Source organism: Trachurus trachurus (assembly GCF_905171665.1).
Source record: "Trachurus trachurus genome assembly, chromosome: 7".
Taxonomy (NCBI): Eukaryota; Metazoa; Chordata; class Actinopteri; order Carangiformes; family Carangidae; genus Trachurus; species Trachurus trachurus.
This window is the reverse complement of record NC_139901.1, coordinates 33889725-33912647: the sequence shown is the minus strand read 5'-3', so window position 1 is coordinate 33912647 and position 22923 is coordinate 33889725. Positions and strand designations below refer to the sequence as shown.

The window sequence follows — 22923 nt, the reverse complement described above, 5'->3', positions numbered from 1 at the left end:
TCAGAGGCGCGCGTGGAGGCTTGTTCCCACTGCTCTGTGGGCTGGGAGATACACACACACACACACACACACACACACTACATTACACACACACACACACACACACACACACACACACACACACATACACACACACACACACACACACACACACACACACACACTACATTACACACACACACACAGTCCTATTATTGTCATCATCACTATTATTATTGTGATTATTATAATAATAATAATAATAAAGTCTCTTCAGGTTGATGTTGTTGTCACGTGACCGATGTGGCTTCACCTGTTCCCCCTGACAACAACAACAACAACAAACACTGGATTTATTTATATATATGAAAAACAAAAACATGTAAATATGAATTTAAAATATACATGTAGGAATTATATTTGAAACCTTTTAGAAATTAATTTCATATAGGGACATAAACATTTAGACTACATATAAATAGATAGAGATAGAGAGGAGTAGAAAGAAAGAAGTAAAAAGCCAGAGAAAGAAAGAAAGAAAGAAAGAAAGAAAGAAAGAAAGAAAGAAAGACAGAGAAAAGGGTTAGAAGAAGGAAAGAAAGAAAGAAAAAGACACACACACAGTCCTATTATTGTCATCATCACTTTTATCATTGTGATTATTATTATTATGATATTAATAATTATTATGATAATAAACCTGTTCCCCCTGACAACAACACAACACAACAACAACAAACACTGGATTTATTTATATACCCTGTGTATGAAAAACACAAATATGTAAATATGAAAATAAAAAAATATATGTAAGAATTATATTTGAAACCTTTTAGAGATTTGGTCAATTTCATATAGTGACATGAAAATGTAGACTATATAAATATGTAGAAAGAAAGAAAGAAAGAAAGAAAGAAAGAAAGAAAGAAAGAAAGAAAGAAAGAAAGAAAGAAGACAGGGAAAGGGAGTAGAAGAAAGAAAGAATAAAAAGAGACAGAGCGAGGGATGATGGATAGAAAGTGGTACTGTAGATAGATAGAGTAAATAGAAAGAATAGAAAGAAAGAACTAAAAAAGCCAGAGAGAGAAAGAAAGAAAGAAAGAAAGAAAGAAAGAAAGAAAGAAAGAAAGAAAGAAAGAAAGAAAGAAAGAAAGAAGTAAAAAGACAGAAAAGGGTTAGAAGAAGGAAAGAAAGAAAGAAAAAGAGACAGAGAGAGGGGTTTGATAGATAGAAAGAGGTATAGGCCTATGGGAAGAAAGAAAGAATAAAAAGAGACAGAGCAAGTTGATGGATAGAAAGTGGTAGATAGATAGAGTAAATAGAAAGAATAGAAAGAAAGAACTAAAAAAGCCAGAGAGAGATAGAAAGAAAGAAAGAAAGAAAGAAAGAAAGAAAGAAAGAAAGAAAGAAAGAAAGAAAGAAAGAAAGAAAGAAAGAAAGAAAGAGAAAGCGGGTAGAATAAAGAAATAAGAAAAAGAGAGAAAAAAGAGACAGAGAGAGGGGGTGATAGAAAGAGGTAGATAGAATGGGGTAGAAAAAAGAAAGAAGGAAGTAAAAAGACAGAGAAAGAGGGTAGAAAGAAAGAAAGGGAGATAGATAGATAGATAGATAGATAGATAGATAGATAGATAGACAGACAGATAGATAGATAGATAGATAGATAGATAGATAGATAGATAGATAGATAGATAGATAGATAGATAGATAGATAGATAGATAGATAGATAGATATTTATTATATAATGACTAACATACTAAAATACAAAAAAAGAAAAGGTCTATATGAGTATGTTATATAATTATTTATCTGTGTATTTTTCATGAATGAATCATATAGAAACACCACATATACATATATCTATCTATGTCTATAGACCGAGGCCCATTGACACATGATAATATCAATAAAAGAAAGATATGTGTGTTTAAAATTGATAATAAAATGGTGTGTAAGCAGCGTAGCCTATATGATGTATATGTTGTTTTAATAAATGTGCATATATAAATTAAACATAGTGTTGCAACATGCAGTGCCATATAAATTATTTAGGTATTTTCCACACATGTAGGATTACAGTACAAATACACAAGTTATGATGGTTTATTATATATGTCATAACATGTAAATGTATATCTTCATATCTCCAGTGGGTGAAGAGAGTTTTAACCTGCAGCTGCTGAAATGAAAAGATATTATATTGTTTTCAGTCAGTCAGAGTGAAAACATCTCTACATTCATGATGGATCTAGATCCTACATTTCCCATAATGCAACTCTCCTTCTTCTTCTTCTTCTTCTTCTTCTTCTCATCACGTCTGTTTCTCTGAGCGTGAAGGTCGCTCAACAACTTCGTCTGCCTCGTCTGCTCTCACGCTGAGAGATAATAACACAACGTTACCACACAGAGTTGTTTTAGAGGGAAATACAGAGACTGATGATGAAAAACTGTCCCTGAAGGCAACACGCATCAGTGGTTTTGCATGAATTTCCCTCTACAACAACTCTGTGTGGTAACGTTGTGTTATTATCTCATAGCGTGGTGAATGTGCAGCTCACAACTTGTCCACCAGAGCGTTTTGGAGTTGTTGGATTGTGTATTTGATGAGTTTGATGAGGGAAACCAAGAAATCCCATAATGAGCCTCCGTAGCGTAGCTCTGAGCAGCTCACGGCTCTGCTCCGCCGTTCTAAAAACAGCTTGCACCGACAATTAAAGGTAACAGACCTACTGCTATGACTATAGGGATTATGGCAATGGGCCAATTTGCCAAAATGTTGAACTATCCCTTTAAGATAAATCCACATCCAGGAGGTTTTTATTTAGTATTTAGTATTTATTATTTATTATTTCCTGACCTGCAGCTGTTTGAACCTCTGAGTTTTAATCCACTTCAGGTCATTTGAGCTTCGACCAACAAGCTGCTGATGAATATTTAAAGTTCAGGAGCTCATTTACAGTCTGACTGATGTTAACATGACACACACACACACACACACACACACACACACACACACACACACACACACACACACACACACACACACACACACACACACACTACAGGCAAAAACATTGTTGTTTCATGCACTGGTCAATTTTGAGATTTTGGGCTATTTTTCTTCCTTAACATTTCTTCTTTCAGAAAAGTCGAAAGAACAGTAGAAAATCCACATAAAGGTGATTATTTCACTTCATTTCGTCCGTAGATTTCTCCTAATAAACTCACCAGGAGTTAGTCTGAGCCATGTCATGTCAGGTGTCATTGTAAAGCTCTCTTTCTCCTGAACAATGATGTCATTTCCTTTGTATCATAGCAACAAATGATAAAAGTAGGATTGACAATAACAATCTCTGTAATTTTCCAGTCCAAGTCTTTAAAGGCCGTTTCCTCAGAAAGAGTTTTTCAGACTCAGACTCTGAGCTAGAAATCTCCACTTCAGCAGCACTTGGATAGATCCAAGAGATCTTTATGTGCCCAGTTGAGGGCTGGATTCTCCCTCTGGCAGTAGAAGTTGGTAGGTTTAACTCAGTACCTGAGGTTGAAAGACTATGCACATTATGTAATTTAAATGTAATTGAGGATGAACTGCATTTTGTGTTTCATTGTCCGTTATATGACGAAGCCAGAACAGGCAGTTTTTGTTTCAGAAAATGCAAAATGTGAAGCCTCAGTTGTTTTGGGTTGATGATGACGAGGTAAAGTTGGAATGGTTCTTCAGAAAAGAAGTCTTTATTAGAGCTACTTTCATAAAAAGGGCCTGGTCAAAAAGAAAAAGTGAATTATTGATGTGAATTCCATGTGGTTTCTGTTTCTGTTTGGTTTTGTCTGTGCTCTGATGATTTTGTTTGGTGTCTAAATATGATGATAATGTGTCTTGTATAAGCCCTGATAGGCTGCATGGGCGCCTTAATTGGTGCACGACACGTAAATAAATATAAATTCATTCATTCATTCATTCATACAGACACCAAACCTTCCACTTTGATCCCTTTCTATATTCTGAAGGTTTTTACAGAGGGGATTGTTGATATATCATTCACAGCCTCATTTATACAACATTTTATTACTAAAAACATGGAGACATTAGATGTTTTTTTAAGGGCTGGTGACAGTATTTTCTCATTTACAGAGTGATGAAAAGAGATATCCACAATCCTCCTCTTGAAAAACTAAAGACTCTAATATGTCAACTAAATAAAACAAGAATTTTGAAAGTAGCTCAATGTGAGGGTCTAAGGACAGAGGATGTTGTTATGATGGGATGTAAAGCCCTTTGAGACAAACTGTTGGTAAAAACGGGCTACACTAATAAAACTACCTTGCCTTGTTCACTAAGGGAAGTCCTAAACCAGCAGCTTGTTAGCAGCCTACTGCTTTATGTTGTTGCAACTCTTTGTATTGTATTTGTGTGTTACATCGTTCGTATGTTTGTGATATTGGTTTTATGTTTTCTTTTATCTTCACTGGGACTACGGACGGAAACTAGCAGCTGTGCTAAATCTGGTATTTAACCTGTAAAAGAGACAGAACGGAGGATGATGGATAGAAAGTGGTAGATAGAGATAGAGGGGAGTAGAAAGAAAGAAGTAAAAAGCCAGAGAGAGAAAGAAAGAAAGAAAAAAAGAAAGAGAGAAGTAAAAAGACAGAGAAAGTGGGTAGAAGAAGGAAGCAGCTGTGCTAAATCTGGTATTTAACCTGTAAAAGAGACAGAGAGAGGGGTTTGATAGGTAGAAAGGTAGGTAGAAAGAAACTAGCAGCTGTGCTAAATCTGGTATTTAACCTGTAAAAGGGGGATGATGGATAGAAAGTGGTAGATAGAGATAGAGGGAGAAAGAAAGAAGTAAAAAGCCAGAGAGAGAAAGAAAGAAAGAAAGAAAAAAAGAAAGAGGGGTAGAAATAAAGAAAGAGAGAAGTAAAAAGACAGAGAAAGTGGGTAGAAGACAGAGAGAAAGAAAGAAAGAAAGAAAGAAAGAAAGAAAGAAAGAAAGAAAGAAAGAAAGAAAGAAAAAAGAGACAGAGAGAGGGGTTTGATAGGTAGAAAGGTAGGTAGAAAGAAACTAGCAGCTGTGCTAAATCTGGTATTTAACCTGTAAAAGGGGGATGATGGATAGAAAGTGGTAGATAGAGATAGAGGGGAGTAGAAAGAAAGAAGTAAAAAGCCAGAGAGAGAAAGAAAGAAAGAAAAAAGAAAGAGAGAAGTAAAAAGACAGAGCACGTGGGTAGAAGAAAGAAAGAAAGAAAGAAAGAAATTAAGAAAGAAAGACAGAGAGAGGGGTTTGATAGGTAGAAAGGTAGGTAGAAAGAAACTAGCAGCTGTGCTAAATCTGGTATTTAACCTGTAAAAGTGGGATGATGGATAGAAAGTGATAGAGGGGAGTAGAAAGAAAGAAGTAAAAAGCCAGAGAGAGAAAGAAAGAAAGAAAAAAAAGAGAGAAGTAAAAAGACAGAGAAAGTGGGTAGAAGAAAGAAAGAAAGAAAGAAAGAAAGAAAGAAAGAAAGAAAGAAAGAAAAAGAGACAGAGAGAGGGGTTTGATAGGTAGAAAGGTAGGTAGAAAGAAACTAGCAGCTGTGCTAAATCTGGTATTTAACCTGTAAAAGGGGGATGATGGATTGAAAGTGGTAGATAGAGATAGAGGGGAGTAGAAAGAAAGAAGTAAAAAGCCAGAGAGAGAAAGAAAGAAAGAAAGAAAGAAAAAAGAAAGAGAGAAGTAAAAAGACAGAGAAAGTGGGTAGAAGAAAGAAAGAAAGAAAGAAAGAAAGAAAGAAAGAAAGAAAGAAAGAAAGAAAAAGAGAGAGGGGTTTGATAGGTAGAAAGGTAGGTAGAAAGAAACTAGCAGCTGTGCTAAATCTGGTATTTAACCTGTAAAAGGGGGATGATGGATTGAAAGTGGTAGATAGAGATAGAGGGGAGTAGAAAGAAAGAAGTAAAAAGCCAGAAAGAGAAAGAAAGAAAGAAAGAAAGAAAGAAAAAAAAGAAAGAGAGAAGTAAAAAGACAGAGAAAGTGCGTAGAAGAAAGAAAGAAAGAAAGAAAGAAAGAAAGAAAGAAAAAGAGAGAGGGGTTTGATAGGTAGAAAGGTAGGTAGAAAGAAACTAGCAGCTGTGCTAAATCTGGTATTTAACCTGTAAAAGGGGGATGATGGATTGAAAGTGGTAGATAGAGATAGAGGGGAGTAGAAAGAAAGAAGTAAAAAGCCAGAAAGAGAAAGAAAGAAAAAAAAGAAAGAGAGAAGTAAAAAGACAGAGAAAGTGGGTAGAAGAAGGAAGGAAAGAAAGAAAGAAAGAAAGAAAGAAAGAAAGAAAGAAAGAAAGAAAGAAAGAAAGAAAGAAAGAAAGAAAGAAAAAGAGACAGAGAGAGGGGTTTGATAGGTAGAAAGAAACTAGCAGCTGTGCTAAATCTGGTGTATTTAGGACAATCCTCCATTGAACATCCAGTAATATGCACAGTCCCATTCACATAAATGAATAAAGGAAAAAAAGAAGAAGTTTGATTTATATAATAATGCGTTATAGTAAGAATCATAAAGGGACAAACCGTGCAAACCCAGTTTTCATCAAACGCACAGAGAGTTTTGTTTTTGTTCTTCAGCTTCTCACATGAATCTATTTCTGCTCCTCGGCCCGTGAGTCCGGTTTGGGAAACTCTGTTCAACTCAGCTGCAATTATGTTGTGAAAATACCCACAAGTCCCCCAGAGGCTGCAGAGAAGGAGCCAACAACAACACACACACACATACAAAACACACACACACAGCACTGCTTTTATCAGCTGGAGTTTTTTTACTTTTACACCGTCTACGTCACCAACAATAAATATCCTGCAACACAAGTTAACACAGCTGACCAGTCACAGACATGCTTCAATGCTTCAAATAAAAATATATATATGTGTGTATATATATGATATACTGTATATATATATAAAAAAAAGAGTCAACAGAACGATTCAAGCCAATGTTATTATCATTATTATCATCATTAGTTTCATTATTATTATTATTATTATTGCACATTTCTGTACTGTTACTGTACATGGTCTGGTGGGAGATTTGGCACAAACCAGACCGAGTGTGTGTGTGTGTGTGTGTGAGTGGCGGCGCTGCGTTAAGACGGCGTGATCAAACACAGGCAAACAGGTCAGAAAAGGTCCCAAAAAAAATAATAAAATAAAAACATAAGGCAGATTATCTAACTTCGAAAAATAATCCTCTGCGAGCCGGAGAGAAGCAACAACAAAAACACCAACAACAGCTGAACAAAAGGCCTGAAAATACTGAACCAGAAAACTAAAAACTAAATATTGCTTTGGTTCCAACGGGACGTCTGATGCCTCATCGACTGATTAACGACAGTGTTTAAGGCGACGCATCGACGTCGGCAGCAGCAGCAGCAGCAGCAGCAGGGGGCCATGGCACCGCCTGTCTGCACATCAGGATGAATAAACATTAAAATAACAGTATGAGGGAGTTTGAGTTACAGATTAGGGATGTCACGATTACTTGTTTTCATAATTAATCGTGGTATAGACCGAATCTCCTTGTTGTTTACATTCTACTTCCTGGTAGAAAACCAGCTGTAATTTGAATGAGAACAACAGTAACGAACGAGAGTTTAGCTATATATCATATTTGTTAACTCCCTATCACCGTTTAGACAAATCTGAAATGATTGAAGAAACATTACTATTTCTGTGTGTGTGTTTTGTGTTGCTATGTGTTGTATTTATTCAGTTGGGGGGAATCACAGTGTCTAGAAAGCATCAGTGGCTGCAGCTGACAGGGACAGCTAACGGTAGCTAAGCTAACGGTAGCTAAGCTAACAGCGGTAGCTAAGCTAACGGTAGCTAAGCTAACAGCAGGACGTCAGCTGTTAAAACCCTCCCGTTGTGGGACACGACATGAAACTACTCCAGTTAGCTCAGTCATGTTGGAACTCAGATATCCGCTGGAGAAAATATTTTTTCATGGAGCGTTTATTGAGTCACTGGGTTATTAAAGTTAAACAGGTAGCTAACCGTTAGCCTGGCTAATCTATGATAACCATGACTAATTACAAAAATGTGCACACAGAAATAGTAATGTTTGTCCAATCATTGGTTTTATAAACTTTACAAACATCAGATTAGTCTAAACGGCGATATAGTGACATGAAAAATGAGATATAGCGAAACTCTTGTCCGTCACTATTGTTCTCATGCTGGTTTTCTACCCGGAAGTAGTTGTAAACAACAAGGAGATTCGTCCTATTAAACGCCACAATTAATTGATCGTAAAGATTCCTAAATACCGTCACTTTCACAAAAATTTGATATATTGGCGCCATATTGGCAGATGTGGTGCAAAAACATGGGTAAATGCACCGATACTGGTCCATTTAACTAACGTAACACTGTATGGTTAGGAATTTAAATGTTAGCGTGTCAATTAAAAAAAAAGAAGCAAAAAACAAAAAACGATAAGAATAAATGCAAACATTTGGTATAGATGACAATTTATGACCTGAATATTTCAAACACTTCCCCTGGGGGTTAAGAATTGCTCATATATTAATAGATACTTGAAATATTTTGTGTAAACATTTATATTTTGACTAGGCTAAATTTGATTTTACACATTCATAGTGTTGTGAAATTAATTAATGCATAATAATCGTGATAATCGGAGTACCGTGATTATTTCTGACAATAATCGTACCAAGAAAATGTATAATGGTGACATCCCTAGTTACAGAAGCTGCTTTTTACACTTTTATAACAGACCAGTTCATGGTTTTAAAACAGAAAAAAACACACAAACTTATTTAGTTTCCTGTCCAGAGATCGCTGCTCTACTGTGGAAGGAGATGAGGGATAAAACACCAACGTTTATATATATTTACAGATATACGTATATTACAGAGATTCATTTCAGCTCGTATTTAGTGTAAAAATAAGTGTTTTTAATCGAAATGGAATGAATTTTGTTGAATAAACACAGGAAACTTTGAAAATATCCACTTAGTTTGACTTCAGCTGCTCACACACTGATGATCACTGTGGGTTTTTCATTATCCCTCATCTCTTATATTATAGTATATCATATCATATAATAAGTGCATTTGAGGAGCAGTATGAACAGGAGCAACATCATGACCACCTATAGAAGCCCATTTCTGCCACTTGATGAAAAAAAATAAGATATAATAACTCAAAATAATGAGATACTAAATCAAAATTATGAGATAGTATATGATTATTTTGAGTTATCTCGTAATTTTGATTCAGTATCTCATTATTTTGAGTTATTAAGTCAAAATGACGAGATACTAAGTCATAATTGTGACATAATAACTCAAAATAATGAGATAATAACTAAAAAGTATGAGATACTAAGTCAAAATTATATCTCATAATTTTGACTTATTATCTATAATATTAGTAACTCGTTATTTTCAGTTATTATATCTTTTTTTTTTCCATCAAGCAGTTGAAATGGGTTTCCATGACAACCTGAGGTCCAGATTAAACCGGCAGCGGATGTTACAGATGTTAGTATCCAATTATTTTGAGTTATTATGTCATAGTTTTGACTTAGTATCTCGTCATTTTGACTTAATAACTCAAAATAATGAGATACTGAATCAAAATGATGAGATAACTCAAAATAACCAGATACTATCTCATCATTTTGATTAAGTATCTCATTATTTTGAGTTATTATATCTTTTTTTTTTTCATGAAATGGCAGAAATGGGCTTCTATAGGTGGTCTGGGCTGGAGCTGAAGCTGGGTTCGGTGTGGATTACAGCCGTTACAGATGTTAGTATCCAATTATTTTGAGTTATTATCTCACCATTTTGAGTTATTATGTCATAGTTTTGACTTAGTATCTCGTCATTTTGACTTAATAACTATCTCATCATTTTTGATTCAGTATCTCATTATTTTGAGTTATTAAGTCAAAATGACGAGATACTAAGTCAAAACTATGACATAATAACTCAAAATGATGAGATAAAAACTAACATCTGTTACATCTGTGTTTTTCATTAAATGGCAGAAATGGGCTTCTACAGGTGGTCTGGGCTGGAGCTGGGCTCGGTGTGGATTACAGCCGTTACAGATGTTACAGCTGTTAAAGATGTTACAGATGTTGTTACTGCTGCTGCTGCTGCTGCTGCTGCTGTTGGTATGGTAACTCATGTGTAACTGTTGGTATGGTAACTGATGTGTAACTGTTGGTATGGTAACTGATGTGTAACTCTTGGCAACGCGCCCCGGGTAGAGTCTGGCAGGCGGAGCAGGAAGTGTGGTCAGTAGCAGTAGTAGAGTTGCGAGCGCAGCCCCCTGAAGCCGTCGTCGTCCGGCGGGTCGGGGTTGGCGTCGCCGTGCAGCAGCGCGGCGGCGTCGCGCGGCTCGAGTCCCTCCAGCGGGTCGGGCTGACAGAACTCCACGATGAACTCCTCCTCACAGTCCAGCAGCAGCCGCGACCAGGAGCTCAGGTCCAGCTGCTGCTCCGCTGCACCGCCGTACTCCACCGGCAGCACCGAGCGCGGCACCGAGCGGTGCAGAGAGCGCAGGTCTGAGCCGTGGAGGATGTACTGCAGGAGGAGGAGGAGGAGGAGGAGGAGGAGGAGGAGGAGGAGGAGAGAGGAGGACAGTGAAGGCAGCGCATTTATACAAGCACCATTGACAATAATAATTACATTACAATATCACGGAAAAAGTCAATTTCCAGTAGTTCAACCCCAACCAAGTATTGAGTGCATATAGATAGACATAGTTTTCAGAAGGCCAACATTTCTATATTAAAAATGCTTAAAAAAAAAATCCTTTGCAATATTTCAATTTTGGAAATACTGATTTTTAGGTCTTCACTGAATGTTAGTCATAATTATTACTATTAAAATAAACTGAATAAATAAAGACATGGGATGTTTCATTCAGTGTGTAATGGACATATAGGCCTATATAATGTGTTAGTTTCACGCGGAGGCGACGTCTTTCCACTTAGGGCTTCCTTCACCTCTGAAACGGGGCAGAGCTCCATAGGAAACACCTGCCTGACACAGCAACGTAGGGAACCGTGCATGTCCGTGGCGCACGGGGGGAAAAACGGCGTCACCGACTGCACGCGGATACACGCCGCTTTAATGAGCGCGCATGACGCGCGTCTACAATGGACGCGCGACGAAAACAAAAACTCTTTGGATCTGAACGATTCACACAAGTCACCTTGGTCATAAAAAAAGCGAGTTTCGCTTTTCGGCGCGCTGTTTGCATCCCTGCTTATAAAACTATTTATTGTCTTAAAGGGATACGCCAACATTTTTTTTCCGTGTCTTGCCTCACTCCCGAGTCCATGACCAGCAGATAGACTCCATCCTTTCCACTGTGCGTGCAGTAACAAGGGAGATAGAGCCGTATCGCCCGTAATTAGCTTAGCTCAAACACTGGAAGTGTATAGGTAGTGTTAGCCTGCCTCCACCTAAAGTCGCTAATTAGTAGGGATGCACGATAACATTTTTTTGAAACCGATACCGATAACCGATAACTTTCTGCTTCCGAAGGCCGATACCGATAACCGATAACCGATAACATACTTGGAGATAAAAAAAAAGACTAGTGAGGACCTAACATATATCATGACATCAATACTATAAACAAACCAAAAACAGTTTTGACTCTTTAAATGAAGATATTCTATTAACAAGCCTTTCAAACATTTGCTAAAAGATATCAGACAAAACTATTTGATATCTCAAATGAACATCTATTTAAATAAGCTGCATTACTTATTGATATAAAAATGAAAGACTCTAGAACTGATGCAAATACTTTGCATTCTTTTATTTATTTATTTTACTCATTTAGAATAAATACAAAGTGGGAAAAGTGCATCCCACAAGTTAAAAAAGCTTGGCTGGTTCCACACAAATGAATAACTTTTCAGAGAGAGACAGACAGACATAGTGTCTGTGTGAGGGGGGGGGGGGTGCAGGGGTGTGTGTGTGTGTGTGTGTGTGTGTGTGTGTGTGTGTGTGTGTGAGTGTGTGTGTGTGTGTGTGTGTGTGTGTGTGTGTGTGTGTGTGTGTGTGTGTGTGTGTGTGTGTGGTTGAGGGGGAGAGAGAGGGAGAGTGTGTCTGTGTGTTTGTGTCCCGGTGGCTTCTTACAGTCAGCTTTATGTTGCTAGCGTCGTTAGCATCGTCCTCGTAGCTTTAAAAACTCCGTCGGAGCGACGGTCATGTTTCAGGTGACTGACCAGGTTTGCTCGCGCTACTTTTCCCTCCTCGTGGAGCTTCCTCTGAACATTTATTACAGATATCCAGCGAGCTGTCTTCTTTATTACCGTCCCACATTAGCGCCGTCATGTTGTGTTTACAAACCCAGTACACACATTGTGCTGCGTTCAGGTGTTGACGGAAGTTCCCTGTTCCCGTTTTGCGAGCCGTTCTTCAGACCTTTTTATGTTCATATTTCTATGGTTTATGTGTAATAAGGGTAATTGGGATAAGTCAAGTCAAGTCGGCAACTACCAAAATTATGACCGAGTTGACGAGTTGTTTTCTGAAATGAGGGACTATTCTGATTTCAGTCAGAAAGTTGTTTTTCCGATTATAGGGAGGCCACCTGAACGCAGCATTCACTGCAGGCCGCAGGTCTCCTGTAGGAGTAGAGCAGAGCGCTCTGAGCGAGAGCGCTTGGTAAAAAAAAAAAACGACCCATACCGCAGTGCTGACAAAAAATATATAATAAATCTTATCGGGCCGATAAGTTATGATATCGGATTTATCGAAATGACGTCATAATTTCCTGATATCGGGCCGATAATTATCGGACCGATAACTATCGTGCATCCCTACTAATTAGCTTAGCTCAAACACTGGAAGTGTATGGGTAGTGGCCGTTATAGTGACTTTCACAGGTAAAACAGGTGCAACAGGAAGGAAAAACGCGAGTGGGTTGCCTGGAACGCTACAAAGTCGTAAGTTGTGACTTGAAGCTGTAATTAACGGTTACAAAAGCCTGCCTGGAACGCAGCATTAGCCAAAACAACCGGATCGCTTCCTTCTGCTTTAATGTAAGTGATAAACTTGGGAAGTTTCATGGTGATATCTGTTAGACTCTCTATCTATACATTAAACTCTGCATATTTATCTATTATACTTTACCTATTTTATTTTATTTTTATTCTGTATATCCGTATGTATGTCCCCTAAGTCCATCGTTTTTATCATGTAAAACACTTTGAGCTGCCTGATTGATTGATTGATCACAATCCCTTCACTGGCTCCATTTTAGAATAATTTAAAAATTTGAGTGTTTTTTTTATTTATTCTATTATTGAACATTTATGCAGACATTACAGGACAGTTGGACACGAACCGAACAGTAAAGGGACAGTTACAGAATAAAACGATGGATATTTGGTGGAACTGTGAGTTTTGAGCTAAAAGAGGATGAACTGTTTATTGTTTGTTTTAAAGAGGATGAACTGTTTATTGTTTGGTTTTTTAAAGCATTATCGGATCAGCTCCTCAAAACATCTCTGACCTCTTAAATATCTAAACTCCCTCAGGATCTGAGCTTCAGCTTCAGCTCCTCTTCCTCCTCGTCGCTCCACTAACGACCAACTGGTTTTTATTCTTTGGCTTTTACCTCGGCATCAGAGTTTGGTCTTTTTACTCAGTTTATTGTATTTTTTTAATCCGTCTGTTCTTTTAAGGCTCTTTACTTGCTCTTTTTTTTTCTCCATTTTGTTTTTTTGATCATTTCTATTTTTAATTCTCATTACATAACACAAACAACGTAATGAAGGGCAATTAAAGCCCCAGTGCGTAGGAATTCCCCCCATCTAGCGGTGCGGTTGCATATCTGAACGTATTCTTGATGTTGCATTCAGGTGAAATGGGGCAGACGTCAGACAGACAACAGACGCTGCATGTAACAGGATAAACAAGCGTCTATGGGTTTTTGTTTTGAAAGCAGTGAATATTTTATAGTTTTGCACTAATTTATCTGTCTCATTTGTTTTGTGTACAATTTTAAAGTGAAAACAAACCTGTTTTTTCTTTTTTTTTGATTTATCGGCTATAAAATCTTGTTTAATTATAATGGATTAAGTCAAGTTGAGGCTTATTTACATTAATCAAAACAGATTTCTGTCATTTAAACACCTCAGACTTGAAGGTTAAAGGTATAATATGTAGGAATTCCCCCCATCTAGCGGTGCGGTTGCATATCTGAACGTATTCTTGATGTTGCATTCAGGTGAAATCGGGCAGATGTCAGACAGACAACAGACGCTGCATGTAACAGGATAAACAAGTGGTCTGACAACATGTTGTCATGGTGATGTGGTATTGTTTTACCGTCTTTCTCTGGTGGAGTAAAATGACATCCAGTTGGTTTGCCGACGGCCGTCTGCCTGACTGCACCTGAATGCAACACCAGTGCCTCCGTCCTTCCTCACACTACACAGTGGTGACAGTTTTAACAGGCCGTTTCCGTGGTTACCTACGGTCACGATGCAACATGGCCGCCTCGGTTCGGTGCGTCGCCCACTTATGTATTTGTAACGACTTGTAACAACTCATTCTAAGGAACCAGAAAGCTTTCATTTGTAGCAGCTGTGATTCACCTTCAGTCAAATACGGATTTATGAAAGGAAGTGGGACAAGTGATGGATTTATTTATGATTATTATGGAAAAGGGGGTGGGATTCAATAAGCAGCTTCTTCTCACTCCTTTTTGAATATGTATCATTATTAAACTGTCAGCACTTTTAAATCCAGGTTAAAAACATTTCTCTTTTCATGTGCTTATAGCTGAGAACTTAAAACTTTATCTATTTTTTTTTCTTTTACTTTTATTTGCTCTTGCTTTTAACTCTGTTTTTAGTGTTTTGTTTGTTTTTATTCTGTCTTATGCTTCTTTTTTTTAATGTTTTGTCTTTATGTAAAGCACATTGAGTTGCCTTCGTATGAAATGCGCTGTATAAATAAAGATGCCTTGCCTTGCCTTGCCTATTATGCTTTTGTGTTTTTTCAACTTGTTTATGTTATTTACAGACGCAAACAGGAACAAACTAAAAATAAATATAAAAAAAAAATCAAACATGTTTCCTTAACCATTTAGTGCTCAGCGTCCTGTCTGTTAATCACTGTGCAGCACTTTGCTAAACTCTTGTGTTTTTTGGAAACGTTCTCTATAAATGAAGCTGATTGGATAATGAACTCTTTATTTAGTCTCATTAGAAGCTGAAGAGCCAGATGTTTCTGGTCCGTCTGACCCATCAACTCTTCCTGCTGCTCCCACTTTAATAAAAAAATAATTAATTGCACATTTAAATCAACAAAGCAGCCAGAAACCTAGTAGCGTTTGTATTTGTGTTGGTCTGAAAAACGTTTTGCTTTTCCATTTCTCCTCCTGATGAACCGGGTCGTTATGCGCAGATAAAAGACACACACATGAGTGAAAACAGCTTTTGTTGAACACAAAGGAGTCAGAGAGACAATACTCACCCTCTCTGCCATCTTCTCCTTCAGGAACGGCTTAATTATAGCGAAGATGCCTTTGAAAATCCTCGGCTCGTTAATTATGTTAACGGCCTTGATTCTGATTGGAAACCCATCCTGAGAATGAGAGAGAGAGAGAGAGAGAGGCGTTCAGGGACACTCGGATTCACTCATGTGTCATTAACAATAAATAAAACAACATTAGCATTAAAGGGATAGTTCAACATTTTGTCAAATTGGCCCATCACCATAATCCCTATAGTCATAGCAGTAGGTTCGTTACCTTTAATTGTCGGTGCAAGCAATTTTTAGAACGGCGGAGCAGAGCCGTGAGCTGCTCAGAGCAACGCTACGGAGGCTCATTATGGGATTTCTTGGTTTCTCTCATCAAACTCATCAAATACACAATCCAACAACTCCACAACGCTCTGGTGGACAAGTTGTGAGCTGCACATTCACCACGCTATGAGATAATAACACAACGTTACCACACAGAGTTGTTTTGTTGTTTGTATCTGCATGCACCCCTGTCTGTCTGCATCCCAGAATGTGCTGATGTAGCCTATTGTGTGTGATTACTGGTATATTGCATGTGCTGCTCTTGTATGTTTCTATGTGCTGTCTCTGCATGATTGTACTGATGCCTACCTGTTCTATCCTTTCCCTAGTGATTCTTTTTAATCATTGTGTTGTAATATATTGTTGTTGTTGTTTTTTTAGGATGCCCATTGTCATCTGGCCGGGGACTACAGCAGGATATTAGCCACGCTGGCTAAAGCTGCCCTTTTTACTGTATTTAATGCAGTTGATTAATTGGGACTGTCCACGTACAATAAAACAATAAAGTAAAGTAAAGTTTTAGAGGGAAATTCATGCAAAACCACTGATGCACGTTTAGAGTTTAGAGTTTATTTATTTAGCGCACAAATTTCAATGGTGCAAGGAGGGAACGAAGCCGGTTGGCTTGTACATAGGTTCCATCCCTATAACAAATTACAACAAGACAAATTTCAATGGCTAACAAATAGACATAGAAACAAAAAGAGATAAAGTGCAACATAATCAATGTTACATGAGCAAAATGAACAGAAATGAGAAAAAAATAAAGAGATAAAGTGCAAAGTGATTCGGTAACATATAGAGACATATATATAGAGATAAGGTACAATGGTTTCAAAAGCCTGCCTGGAACGAAGCATTAGCCAAAACGACCGGATCGCTTACTTCTGCTTTAAGGTAACAAACTGCTATGTCTATAGAGATTAATTTGCCAAAATGTTGAACTATCCCTTTAAATACAGACAGCTCTGATGACGTCACTGACCTGCAGGATGCTCACCACCTTCTTGGCGAGGAAGGGGCCGGGGTTGGAGGCCTGCGACATGCCCACGCCGCTGTAGTCGGCCAGGATGACGATGCCGTTGACCTGGTTCTCCTCCGGCTGGATCAGCTTCTCCAGGGTCAGGTAGATCGCTCGCACGTTGTCCACGAACGGGTAGTCGTTGGGTTTCCACTTCCCTGACAACGGAGCGGGCGCACAACAGATATAACAATAATAATAATAACTAGAAAATTTCCTCTCGGGAAATTTTGAATGGGCCATGGGGCTACTGCCGATTTTGCCATCTCTGTCAACATGGGAATCAAACCCACGATCTTAAGGTCAAGACAGAGCTGATCAGACAGACACATGATCATCTTTCTATAAGCACTGATATGGAGGAGCTGTAATCACATTAGGTTAACTGTGTGTGTGTGTGTGTGTTTATCTTGTGTAATAGGGCCAGGACTCAATTAAAACAATTAATCTAATTAATTAGAGGCTTTGTAATTAATTAATCGCAATTAATTGCATTTTAATCGCATATAAATATTTGACCTGAGAACAGCGAGAAGCATTTTTTTCACATGGATTTTAGTATACCATTGAATGACTGAATAGCTAAAGCAACAAAACATTGTTTTTTTTTCAAGGTGGTACTTAACCAAGACCAACATGCAAATTATCGATTAATTCATTAATGGATATTTGATACAGATTTAAATGGTCTTTCCTGCCAATACACTATGATGATTACTGTAGTATTTAACTAGGCTACATAAATCACAGTAGCATAAACTGATTTGTTGAACGGACCAGGTGATGGGCTGACTGGTCCTGTCTAACTTCTGTGTACTGGGTGCCATTGTGCAGGGTGTTAAGGCAGCCTTCCTCCACTGCAGTCCCTATGGCCCTGGACCCTCTGGCTGGTGGGGTGGGCTGCTTTCAGCTGGGGGGGGACTCTATCAGCTGCTCCCACCAGAGGCATTTGACGCATTTGACACCAACAAGGTTTAACTTTAAAACCAGATTAAATCATGGTTTAAGTTTAAATTCTGTTGCACGTTAACTGTGTTTTAATCACATGAAGGTGTGTGTGTGTGTGTGTGTGTGTGTGTGTGTGTGTGTGTGTGTGTGTGTGTGTGTGTGTGTGTGTGTGTGTGTGTGTGTGTGTGTGTGTGACTGTAATCACATGAAGCTGGCTCTAGAGTCTGTGTGTGTGTGTGACTATGAGCTGCATCCTGTGTCAGTCTGATTTAGCTGTGTCGGTGTTTATAAACATTTAAACGAGCGCCAGGTGGATTGTTTATGAAGTTAACGAGCTCTGGCCTGAGGATCAAAGAGGTTACCACGGCGATAGGGGCCCCCGCAGGCTGAGGCAGACAGAAACGTGGAGAAAAAGAGCCATTTTCTGCCTCTGCACCGGTCTCACAATTAGGCTTAGGGTGAGAAAACGGTAACTCCTATCAGAACAAAACACAGATCAACGTTGCTCTAAGGACTTACTGAAACTTTTGGTACGATTTGGTGTTTCTACAGTAAATATTTTGGCGACGCTGGCAGTTTTAAAACATCAGGCCGTTCTGCTTCTCTCAGAAAATATTTATATTGGACTCAATGAGGAGCAGAGACAGACGTGGCCGCACTTAGAGGCTCAGAGTTTAAATTCTGTAAGTCTCTCTGATATTTTGAGCAGATGATGAGAGAGATAACAAGTTTGTATTACAAATTCTGAAAAAATTATGTGTGTAGAGTGTAAATTGTGGCCGGGCCGAGTTTGGAAAGAGAAAAAATCTGGAGTTTTTCTGGCATCTCTCCCACTCTAACCGATGATGTCACCCACTCTGACACGAACATTCCGTGCAATACACACCCATTATAATCTCATAATTTCTCCAAAAATGATCATGGTCATTGATCAGGGATTGATCAAAAACTATATGACCTATCAAAACGTGGAGTAATACGACAATACACAAGACTTGTGTCTACTGTTTAAAGTTTAAATGGAGTCTCTAGGTGAAAGTATGCCTGAGCAGTAGACGTTTGAAAAGCTCCAATGATTGGTCTTTTTCGCTCTTTCGTCCCATTGACTTCAATGCAAAATTTTGCGCAGTTCCTGCGCGGTTAAACCCTAACCCTTGTGTCTCAATTACCAAAAATTGTGTGACAATTGATAGAAAGTGTAACTGTCCTTTAACTGACCTGGGCGGAGACAGAGGATGTACCTGCCGCTGGGGTCGGGCAGCGGGAGCACGGTGAGGAAGCCGAGGTCGAGGACGTGCTTCACCGTGGACGGCTTCAGGTCGGTGAAGAGCTCGGGCCAGGCGCGGCGGCCGGCGTGGTAGTGGAGCAGCAGCTGCAGCGCGCGGTCGTAGTCGAACTTCCTCGCTCGCAGGAAACGCAGCAGGAACGAGTCGTCCAGACGCGTCCGCAGGTTGGGCTGCTCCTACAGGACAGAGAGGGAGAGAACCGGTCAGAACCAGATCAGACCGGTTTTATTCTGCTCAGTGGGTTAAACCGACATGAAGCAGAAGGAGAAGTTTAAACACACACGTAATCTGTATGTACTGTCTAGAGCTAGACTGCAGCTCTGTATACTACCTACTGCTGTAACATGTTATGTCAAAATGTAAAAAAGCAAAAGAAAAGAAAAGATCAGCCTCCACTCTGGTTTCTAGTAGTAGTAGTAGTAGTAGTAGTAGTAATAGTAGTAAACAGTAGTAATACCTTTAGTATCATGTCTCTTAGAGCCTGGACGTCCCTGAGCCTCCACTCTGGTTTCTCCTGCAGCTCCTCCCGGGCCTTGGCCACCAGCTCGTTGCTCAGCGTGCAGCGGTACACGGGCGGCGGCGGCCGCGGGAACCAGCCGTGGCCGGTCGCCGACGGTGACGGCAACGGCTCCACCGGAGGAGACCGCAGGTCGATGGACTCGTGCTGATCGTCCATGGACGGACTGGGAGGAGCTGTCTGCAACAAGAGGTCAGAGGGTCAATATGAATGAACATGCATCACATAAACCACTGGTTCTCAACGTGGGGTCCAGGGACCCCCAGGGGTCCTTGAGAGGGTTTAAGGAGGCCCCCAACTTTGTCTTGAAATTTTACCACTTTTTTTTTCTAGAATTTATAGTTTTTTAAGAAATTTTTACCTCTCTTTTTTTCCCGCTTAAAAAAAAAAATTAAAGAAATTTTTACCACTTTTTCTAGAATAAAATAAAATTGAGAAATTTTACCACTTTTTTCTAGAATTTATAGTTTTTTGAGAATTTTTTTATTCCCCCCCCCCCCCTTTAAAAAAAAAAAAATGACATTTTTACCACTTTTTCTAGAATAAATTTTTTTTTTAGAAATTTTACCACTTTTTTCTAGAATTTATAGTTTTTTGAGAAATTTTTACCTCTCTTTTTTTCCCGCTTTAAAAAAAAAAAATTAAAGAAATTTTTACCACTTTTTCTAGAATTAAAAAAAAAATTTGAAAACATTTTACCACTTTTTTCTAGAATTTAAAAAATATATATATTTTTCAGAATTTTTATTTTTACCACTTGTTCTAGAAATGTTTAAATGTTTTTAGAGAAATTGTACCACTTTTTTCCAGAAATTTCTCTATAATATAAATCCAATAAATATAAATTGGATTGGATTGGAATATTTCCAAAAAATCACGCCATTGGCCCTAATTTGAATGTTGTACATTGACTAAAAATGTAACATTCTTCTCAGAACAAATATTTGTGTATTTCTGGCATTTACTTCAAAATGTTGTCCAATGGGGGTCCATGGTCTAATTTGTGTCAATTTAGGGTCCTTGATGTAAAAACCTTTGAGAACCACTGAAATAAACCACAAGAGTAAACATTCAGAATAAGTTGTTATTTCTATATCCTCTGCATTAAAGTAGGCTACATCGGTGTATGACGAAATATCAGATCTCAGATTTTCTGACATTGTTTCTGAGTTAACGTTAGGGCTGGGACGATATGCTTTTCTCCCGATTCGATTCTTCTAGGATTTTTTGGATGGCGATTCGATTTAAATTGCGATTCTACGATATTGCCGATTATCTCGATTTTTAGTCTTTAGCATTTTTAACATTTATCTGCACACAAATACTGTAGGAGCCTAGAAATTAACATACTCCATTATAAAGTGAACTTAAACCCTTTTCAAAACCTGGACTCTCTGTATGTAACAAATGCACATAATTTCACACAGAAGAAGCAGAAACTCTGGTAAACTCATTATACTACGTTACTAATTGTTAGTATCATATTAGTGATGCTCATGGTTAAAATCTGTGAGCATCACTAATGATGCTGCAGGAAGAAGCTCCATCCGTCCATCCCTCCGTCCATCCATCAGATGTTCACACTGGGAGAAGAGGTAATGTGTACAGCGCTCCATACTAACTTTTGTTTTTACTCGGAGCACAGTGGCCTTAACTTAAATTAATTAGGGCCAATGGCTTGAATTCTTGGGAAATATTGTAGAGAGATTGATATAATTTCTCCAAATACATTTAACCATTAGCTACTAGAGAAAAGTGGTAAGATTTAAAAAAGAAAAATAAACAGTAAAAAAATTCCTAGAAAAAAAAAGGGTATATGCAAAAAGGGGGCTGCCGCTTCACCCGGCTGGTTCTTTGCTGAGGTGCTGGAGGCATCAAGTGTCCAAACTGAGCTCTGATGAAGGTCGTCTGACACCGAAAGCTTAGCTTTTAATAAAGTGAGATTGCATAGATCTAAGTGTGCAGAGATCTCTTTCTTCAGTTTAGGAAAAAAATTGTAACATTTCTGAAAAAAACAAAACAAAACAAAAAACAATTCCAGATAAATGTGGTAAAATTTCAATAAACAGTTGTGGACCTGTTGAGCCGCCTCATAGACCCCTGAGGGTCCGCAGACCAGACTGTGAGAACCTGCTGTAACACAGAAGTAGCTCAGAGCTGCAGGAACAACACTGATAATATAATATAATATAATATAATATAATATAATATAATATAATATAATATAATATAATATAATACCAGTACATCCATGGAAACAACACTGAGGTGAATCTGCTCCTCCTCGTTATAATATAATGATTCAGCTTCACTCACGCCTCTAAAGCTAAAGCCTGGTGGTACACAGAAAGATTTACACACATAAATCTCAACAGATTTTTTTTTTGTTTTTTATCTGTGACAGACCCCACACATGAAGATAAAACATCTTTGATTGAACCGTTCTGATTGTGTTATGTTGTGTTGTAGCTCTGATATTCCAAATACAGCACCACAACATGAAGATTTGTCTCATTATGACACAACAACTAGAATCTATCTGAACCATGGATGTATTATATTATATATCTAAACTGGTCGACTCGTATTGGACATTAATGTTTCCTATGAAGAGAAAAGAATCAAACCAAACCAAAGCTGAGCAGTGAGTCACTCCATCACACTGACCCTCACACATCCACCGCTGCGACACACACACACACACGGAGGATAGACACACACACACACCTACCGAGCAGCGGGAGCTTCTACCACCGGGCTGAACTCTGTTTCTCAGTTTCCATCGGAGAAAAAAAAAACAGGTTAAAAATAAAAACAAGTTAAAAAATCTGCAGCGACGTCGAGAATCACAACCGAGCTGTTTAGGAAAAACCTTCTTCCGGGTTAGAGGATGAACGGCGCTCCGTGATTGGTCCGTTTCAGACACGTGACGCGGCAGAGCCGGAAGTGTGTTGTTTTGACGGCGGTGGTGCGTTCACGGCCCCTCGGAAAGTAGCAGAGCACGAACTGTCGCATAATGAACATCAAATAAACCATGGATGTATTATATTATCAAATAAACACGGACAAAACTCCCGTTTCTCCGTGATGTTGTGACAGTGTCCTTCTCAAACGTATTTTAATATTTAAATTAAAGGTATTAAAAATGCGTTAATTTAAGAAACGTGTTTTTTTTATTAAAATGCGTTCATTTCATAAAAAAGTTTTTAAAATGTATCTTTTTGTAAAATTCGCACAGTTTCAGTGAATTTGAATCTTTTAAAGCAACATTAGAGCGAACTGAGCTCCTGCACTCTGCTTATAAAAAGACAAACAATTTGACTTAATGATAAATGTTTT

At 38.4% G+C, this 22923-nt stretch overlaps 1 protein-coding gene across 1 annotated transcript; it reads right to left on the bottom strand.

Annotated features, from left to right (window-relative positions):
• Positions 1–10144: 10144 nt before the first annotated feature.
• Positions 10145–22448, bottom strand: ttpal (tocopherol (alpha) transfer protein-like). Its single transcript, XM_083976318.1, has 6 exons — positions 22316–22448; positions 19525–19764; positions 19000–19243; positions 16798–16991; positions 15480–15590; positions 10145–10556 (listed from the first exon to the last, which is right to left on the bottom strand). Exons 2-6 carry the CDS (start codon positions 19741–19743, stop codon positions 10269–10271), a joined length of 1056 nt encoding a protein of 351 aa, XP_083832444.1. The 5' UTR covers positions 19744–19764; positions 22316–22448; the 3' UTR covers positions 10145–10268.
• Between the last annotated feature and the right edge of the window lie 475 nt (positions 22449–22923).

What these genes read in the sequence shown, in the direction of transcription:
- ttpal (XM_083976318.1), bottom strand. Translation starts at nt 19,743, where the DNA reads ATGGACGATCAGCACGAGTCCATCGACCTGCGGTCTCCTCCGGTGGAG. An exon ending in TAAGAGACATGATACTAAAG is followed by an intron (nt 19,244 to 19,524) that starts GTATTACTACTG and finishes TCTGTCCTGTAG; the next exon opens with GAGCAGCCCAACCTGCGGAC. An exon ending in AGGAGAAGATGGCAGAGAGG is followed by an intron (nt 10,557 to 15,479) that starts GTGAGTATTGTC and finishes CTCCTCCTGCAG; the next exon opens with TACATCCTCCACGGCTCAGA.